The 7684-nt window shown below is 50.2% G+C and overlaps 1 protein-coding gene across 3 annotated transcripts in view; it reads left to right on the top strand.

Moving 5' to 3' along the window:
- Kdm4a (lysine demethylase 4A) overlaps positions 1–7684 on the top strand; it is a 45028-nt gene that overhangs the window by 29428 nt on the left and 7916 nt on the right. For all 3 annotated transcript variants that reach the window (XM_005370057.3, XM_026777489.1, XM_013354803.2), the window contains exons 13-16: positions 4503–4684; positions 6092–6296; positions 6727–6803; positions 7281–7336. In XM_005370057.3, coding sequence (XP_005370114.1) covers positions 4503–4684; positions 6092–6296; positions 6727–6803; positions 7281–7336 — 520 coding nt within the window. The remainder of the gene's footprint in view (positions 1–4502; positions 4685–6091; positions 6297–6726; positions 6804–7280; positions 7337–7684) is intronic.

The raw sequence follows: 7684 nt of genomic DNA, 5'->3' as shown, positions 1-7684 counted from the left end.
CAAGGATGAATTGATGGCCACCTTGTGGCTTTTAGTTGGCTTTGAAAACATTTCGTGTGGCTAGAGGATGTTGATATGGGAAGCATGAATGTGCTTTGTTGGTTTTTTTTTTTTAAATAAAGGGGTCTCTCGTTAAGAAGGCAGAGAAGGCTGAGCAGAGGCTGGGGATAGCTGGGCAGAGGAGCCTGGGAAGGAGGCAGAAAGGGGAACTAAAGACCTATGCAAGCCAAAATGGGAAGTGTGGCTCTGAAACTCATCTTGACAGCAGCAGGGAGTGGCCATCTCGGCTGCCAGGAGCAGAGAGGGGATGCTTGTAGGGCTCAGCGGTACTGGCATCTGCACCATTGTGGATGCTGGTGGGCCCCAGCGGCACTGGCATCTGCACCCTTGTGGAAGAAGAGGCTCTGCTTACACAGTGATGATCTAGTGCTTTGCCCTCTGCTCCTCTTTCCCTCCTCCATGTGCGGCATAGCTCATCTCATGAACAGCCTGGGCGTGGGGACAGGCTAGAGGGCCAGGGATCAGAAGACTGGACAAACCCTGAGTGGGGTCCCAGCAGTGCCCCAGCCCCACTGAGAGCTCCTGTCTGTTGCTTGATTTCTTCCTTAGGTGCTTTAAAATGACACAGATTAGCTGGGTGGTGGAGCACACCTTTAATCTCAGCACCAGGGAGGCAGAGGCAGGCGGATCTCTCTGAATTCGTGGCCAGTCTGGTCTACAGAGCGAGTTCCAGGACAGCCAAGGCTACACAGCAAATCTGTCTCCAGAAAGAAACAAAAAGCAAAAACAAACAAAACAACAACAAAATACACTGTAGAAAACTGGAAAAACAGGTTTTAAGAGGCAAAAGATCCTTATGCCTGTCTTCCAAAGGGGAGCACGTGACGTGCACAAAGGGAGTGCGTACATGCACTCTTAGGTTCTCATAAATTGTGTCTGAGTGCTTCTTTTTGAAATAATATAACTGTTAGAATCTCTCTCCACTTTTTGTGATGAGCAGTGTTCAGTTACAACAAAATGAAGGGTGGAGAGTCTGTGTGGTCCCTGCATGCTAATTGTTAATTGTTTTATTTGCTGTGAGTTTGTCTGCTTTCTCTCTGCTAGTATATTTGGAGCCAGGGTGTAAGGTAACCCAGGCTGGCTCTGAGCTCGTGATCCTCTTGCTTTTCACTTTTCAGATGCTGGGGTTATAGGTATGTGCTGCTATACCCTGCTCAAGCAGTGCAGGTGGGGTTTTCTGTCCTGCCAGCCTGCTCCCAGATAACCATGTGGAAACTTGATATTAATTACAAATGTGTGACCAATAGCTCAGGCTAGTTACTAACTAGCTCTTACAACTTAAATTAACCCGTATTTCTTACCTACATTCTGCCACTTGGCAGTACCATTTTTCAGCATCACATGTTCATCTTGCTTCTTTCGGCGACTCTGACCCCTTTCTTCCCTGCACTGCTTTTGTCTAAGTCCCACCTAACCTCTGTCTGTCCAGCTATGGGCCAGTCAGCTTCTTTACTAACCAGTCACAGTGACATGTATCCACACAGTGAAAAGGAAAGGTCCCCAAAGCAGCTTCAGTTTCACATGGACCGGATGTGTTTATCTGGTCACTTCACAGTATATATATCCTCACCCGTGTAAAGGAAAGGTCCCCAAGGCAGCTTTAGTCTCACATGGACACAATGTATTTATCTGGTCACTTCAGTGTTTCCTTTTTTGTTGTTTTTCAAGACAGAGTTTTGTTGTGTAGCCTTGGCTGTCCTGGAACTCGAGATCTTTTTGCCTCTGCCTCCTGAGTGTTGAGATTAAAGGCATGAGCCACCATGCCTGACTGTTTCATTTAAAAAAGAAAGAAAGCTGGGCGATGGTGGCGCACGCCTTTAATCCCAGCACTTGGGAGGCAGAGGCAGGCGGATCTCTGTGAGTTCGAGACCAGCCTGGTCTACAGAGCTAGTTCCAGGACAGGCTCCAAAGCCACAGAGAAACCCTGTCTCGAAAAACCAAAAAAAAAAAAAGAAAGAAGACCTGGGTTCAATTCCCACCACCCACATAAAAAAGAAAGAAAACCTTTTTAGGAACTAATACAGAACCTCACCCATGTTCGACAAGCACCTGCCACTATCCTGTGTCCCTAGACTCTTTTCACTTAAATTATTTGTGTTCGTGAGTATTCTGATTTTCTGCTTGCAAGTATGTCTATACCACGTTCATAGCGTGCTCCTAAGAAGAGGATGTGGGATCTCCTGGTACTAGAGTTGTAGAGTTGTGAGCTGCCATGTGGAGGCTGGCAGTGAACTCAGGTCCTCTGGAAGAGCAGCCAGTGCTCTTAACTGATCCCTCTTTCCCTCTTTTCACTTTCTATTTTAAGACAAGGTCTCACCACCTTTTCCAGACTGGCCTTGAACTCTTGGTCCTGCTGCCTCAGCCCCCAGAATAACTGGGATTACAGGCCTGCCTACCAGTCCCAGCCAGATCACCCCACATTAGTACAGCAGTAGCATCTCCTACGGATTGCCCCAAATAAGCACACTGCTGTTAATCTTGTTTTCCATCCAGGGCGGTAGTTCCCTAATAGCCTTAGTCCAGCTTTACCTTCCTTTCCTGGCTTGACCTAAGAATGTACCCAGTAGGGTTTTTCCCTTTGGAATAATATAAGTCAAACAAAGGTTATGTATTAGAATTCTTAGTCTTGTTTGTCTAATATAGCTTCATTCCACCATTTCTTCTTTCTTAGAAGCAGGTTTGGCTATGTAGCCAAACTGGGTTTGAATTCATGATTCTGCTGCCTCAGCCTCATCAGTGATGGAATTATGAGCTTCTACCACCATGCCCAATTTCTCCCTACTTTTTTACAAAAGCATTTTTATTTGAAGTACATTTTTAGTGAAATGCATGTGTCTTGACGATAAGGCTCTGTGAAGCTTTACAGATGTAAACTGTTAAAATCTTGACTCCTGCAGTTTTCACTTAGCACAGTGAACGTTTCCCTTGGCATTCAGTGTTCACATATGCAGTGATCTGGGCCCTTTTGGGCTTTGTAAGTAGAACAGATGTCCATATGCGAAGACTGGGGCTATAAGCGTGTCTATTTCTTTCTCTTCCGTACCATCTTGGTCCCTCCTGTTTGGGTCAGGCACTCTGGCTCCATTCTGAACCATGGGCCCTCTTGGGGGCCGATTTCCTCTGCTTGCATTGACCTCCTTACACTACAGTGGCCCTTCACTGGGGCTGTCCACAATGGCGGCTGCCAGATCCCTTAGGTGAAACATGACAGAGAGGTGGGGGAGGCACTGGTTTACCCGCACCGTGCTAGAGTGGCCTGCAGAGAGCAAATGAACACTGGTACAGTGTGCCCGCGCAGCTCGCTCTGGGCTGCTGTGCCGAGATCATGGGGTCTCTGGGGAGAGGAGGGCTTGGCCAGGGATGCAGCCACAGGCTTCTCATCCCCACATCAGGCAGCCAACCCTATAGACTTGAACAGTCTCTTCTGATATTTGCTCCTGCTTCCTCCCAGCATTCAGAATCGCTGGGGCTCTCTCCCTGCCCCTTGACCTCGTGTGGGCTTTACACCTTATTGCTTCCATCTTGCTTTGTGAGATTTCCATTGTGTTCCGTCTGTAGTGAGACTTACTCTTCTGGGAAGATGTATACAGAGAAGGATCTTTCTTGCGCTGTGGTTAAGGCTGCCTAAGTTGCGGGACACACTACAAGAGGGATGAGGAGACTTTGGGCCAGCATGTCATGGATTCAGGCTTTATAATGGTCTCTGGGATCATCATTTCTCTCCCCCACCCCCATTCTCTGAAAATGCAATAGCAATGTTTATTTGGGTTGGATTATGCCTGTAGGCTCTTCCTTCACAAGCTCCTGGTTGAAAGGTGACATGAACATTTTATGGCCAGGAAGAAGATTCATCCTCTGAGATATTGGGGAGTCCTTCCCCAGCCAGGGAGACCCCCCCACCTTGGACTTTCCAGAGAGAGCTGGAAAGTCCTGACCAAGGCTGTGATGTAACATCTTTGAGGCTTTACCAGTTTTGTTTTCTCTCCCTGTTTCTCCAGCACAGCTGAAGGGAAAGCCCTGAGGGGAAGGACGTAAACATGCTGGCATTTGGGAGGCAGCAAATGGCGTGGTTCTTGGCAGACTGGTGCTTTATTCTGCTGCCCCCAGAGAGGGCAGGGTTGAATGTGACAGCTGTTGTGGGGAACAGAGTGGGCCGAGTGCCTGAAACATGAGGAAGAATAGAGACCTTGAGTCAGTCTGACCAGAAAGAGCAGTACAAACAGCCACCCCCTACCCCCTCACCCCAGTGCACACCCCAGCTAAGTCATTCAGGCCGTAAAGGAGTCTTGGTATCAGCTCTGCCCTTGCCTTTTATCTGTCGTCTCTAGAACCTTGAGATTAGCTCTGCCATGGGACCAGGAGCCCTGGCTTAGCCAGTCCACTCTAGGCCGACCTCCCATGTTCAGGGCTGCTGTAACTCGTGTTCCCTTTTCCTCCTCTAGAGACTTCTGAACAGCTTACCCCTGAGGAAGAGGCTGAGGAGACAGAGGCTTGGGCCAAACCTCTGAGCCAGCTGTGGCAGAACCGACCCCCGAACTTTGAGGCTGAAAAGGAGTTCAATGAGCTCATGGCCCAGCAGGCTCCCCACTGTGCTGTCTGTATGATCTTCCAGACATACCACCAGGTGAGCCTGCCCTGCTGCCTGCAGGCATCCCAGGCCAGCCTTCAGGAAGCTGGGCTTAATTACGGGTCTGGAGCTGCACCACTGCTTTCTTTAGAACCTTTTCCTCCGGGTCGCCGTGTCAGTGCTTTGGCAGATAACCCAGCCGTGGGAGCTTACCCTTAGGAGTGCCTTGATTGGTGGTCCTTGCCCATGGCATGAGCCTCGATGCTTGCAGAGCCTAATGTTTCTTATCCTCCTGGTCTGGGGCTCTTTCTGCCTGACGCTGTGCAGTCCTGATCAGTTGGGTCCAAGACTGCAGTTTCTTCCCCCTTTGAAGTCAATGTTGGGTGAAGAGTCAGGTTCTCCTGCCATCATCTTCTTCCCTCACTGTCACAGTGAGTGCTGTTTGGCAGAGGGTCCAACGTACTGAGGGCTGGGTTCAACTGTGGCCCTTTCCATGCCCTTTCTGATGACCTCACCATCATGGGCCACTTGGGCCAGGCTCTAGAAGGACAGGTGGGAATTCACAGCAGCAGGGACTGCCTGGATGGTCCTACACAGGGTGGCAGTAGGGTAGCAGCTCTAGTGGCACAGCTGCCCTGAGCTTGGCAAGGCCCCAGGCTCATGTTTGCAGAAGGATGGAACCTAGACCCACATACTGGATCAGCAACCTACTACGTCTTTGTGTTAACAGAAAGCCACCGCAAAAGAACTGTTTGTGCCTTTGTGAGGGACGTGACTGGCCTGATTGTTACTGTCAGCAGATCTCCTAGGTGGGGGCAGAGTTTCTTGAATGGCATCGGCTCAGAGGGTGACGTTTCCAGGCTCTGTTCTTGGAATGGGGATAATGGTGCCATCCAGCGGCAGAGCCAGAGGATGTTTGCTCTGCGTATAGTTTGCCAAGGGCAGCGTGTAACATAATGTTCTTCCTAGAGAGGCCCCAAGCCAGGAATCCCAGGTGGGGATCCAGCCATGTGACAGTGCTGTAGTTCAGGTGACTGCTGACATGGCCCTCAGAGGTAATCAGTGCTGGCCCATTAAGAACATGTGCTCTGGGTGCTGTCTCCGAGTGCGCATGGTGGGGCCACCATGTGCAGCACCTGGGGACAGGCAGTGCCTTGCTGCTCATGTCTCGGTGCATCTTATTATCACTTGGTTTGGGAAGACCGAAATCCCAGGTGCCTCTTACTTGCTCCCTCTTCTCAGTTGTCCCCCAGGGGCCTTTGTTTGATGATGCTGTGAGAAATTGAATTTGAGTCATTAGAGGTAACTTCAATTAGTAGCTTCAGGATAATGGCTGTGCACCCGGGAGCTATAGCTGCAGTCAGAGCAGGAAGAGGCCCCGCTTTCTGCTGATGGAGCAGGTGGAGGGCTAGGAGCACAGACGTGTGCTCACTGTGCGGTGCACGTTCTCTGCCTTTCACTTAGGTGGAGTTTGGAAGCTTTACTCAGACCTGTGGGAAAGCTTCGGAAACAGCTGCTCAGACTCAGAGGACCAAGCCATTGATCCCAGAAATGTGCTTTACGACAACTGGCTGCAGCACAGACATCAACCTTTCTACCCCTTACCTGGAGGAGGATGGCACCAGCATGCTAGTGTCCTGCAAGAAGTGCAGTGTCCGGGTGCATGCCAGTGAGTACCTCTCAGTTCCTCCTCCTGTCCCAGCAGCCTGGCCTGCCTGCTGGAAGTTGTTGTCACCTGTTGACCTTCCCCGTGTCCTACAGCAAAGGATGCTTATGTATTCTTGGGAAGTTGGTGTCTGGATGGATGAGTTTCCTGGTGGCTCCAGCATCCATCCCAAATGCCTGTCAACTTTGGAGTCCCTAGGGTTAGTCCCTGGCTACTTACTAGGGAGATGCACTAGTGAATCCAGTCTCTGACTCTCCTGGGTTCTGGACCATATTGTATGATTGAACCCTGGGGGCTCTGGCTCAGATTGCGGGAATTTCTGTATGAATTACTATCTTTGGGAATGGTATCTATGGAAGAGTATTGCTCTTCCCTGTTCTGACCCCAGCCCCTGGATTGGGTTTCATTTACTCTTCCTGGTGTTGTTTATTAGGTTGCTATGGGGTGCCCCCCGCAAAGGCTTCTGAAGAATGGATGTGTTCTCGGTGTTCAGCCAATGCTCTGGAGGAAGTGAGTATCCCCTACCCTTCCCATCTTCTCCAGAAGACCGGAGTGGCCTCAGGGCTAGCCTCTTTCCATGCTGGACATCATTTATGTCCACAGCAGTTAGCTTAGGGTTTGGTACTTCATGATGTCAGAGTGGATCTGGAAGCTGTTGGCTCTGGGAGGGGTGGGGGAAGATAGGTAGCTGCCCTGTGGAGGAGCTGTCACTCCCTTTAAAGAAATCAGCTCTAGGTTTGGAGTCTCAGAATGGGGCTCAAATGATTGGTTACACAGTTAGAGTCATGCATTGAAATGATTGGTTATACAGTTATAGTCATGCATTATGGCCTGTCTCTCACGGGGGAGCCCTGACTACAGGGCATGCATCTGAAGACCCACCTGCCATCGTATTGTTTAGGAGGTGTCTGCAGGAAGTCTCGGGGTGGGGGCACGTTGTATGGGAATGAATTGCTGGTGACCATTTTCCTCCTTCTTTCTGGGCAGGACTGCTGTTTGTGCTCGTTGCGTGGAGGGGCCCTGCAGAGAGCCAACGATGACAGGTGAGGTCTGGGGTTCGTGATGCGTAGTTCTGAAGCAGCATGCACGGTGCCATGGGGGCGGGAGCTGCTCCTGAGTGAGCATCTCCTCATTCTAACAAGCAGCCCTAGACTGCCTGCCTAACTTCATTTTCCTCTCAGGGGCAGAGATGTAAGTAGCATCCTTCTTTGAGAGGCGCTGGCAACAAATGCTGACAGATGATGACCGTGTGAGAATGACGCAGACATTTTGTGGCCTGGACACTAACCTTGTTACAGTAGGCTGGCTAACGAGGCAGCCTGCCTACCTTTTCTCCCTTCCTTCCTTCCTTCCTTCCTTCCTTCCTTCCTTCCTTCCTTCCTTCCTTCCTT

The sequence above is a fragment of the Microtus ochrogaster genome, unplaced genomic scaffold, assembly GCF_000317375.1.
Source record: "Microtus ochrogaster isolate Prairie Vole_2 unplaced genomic scaffold, MicOch1.0 UNK69, whole genome shotgun sequence".
Taxonomy (NCBI): domain Eukaryota; kingdom Metazoa; phylum Chordata; class Mammalia; order Rodentia; family Cricetidae; genus Microtus; species Microtus ochrogaster.
This window is presented reverse-complemented; position numbering and strand designations above follow the sequence as displayed.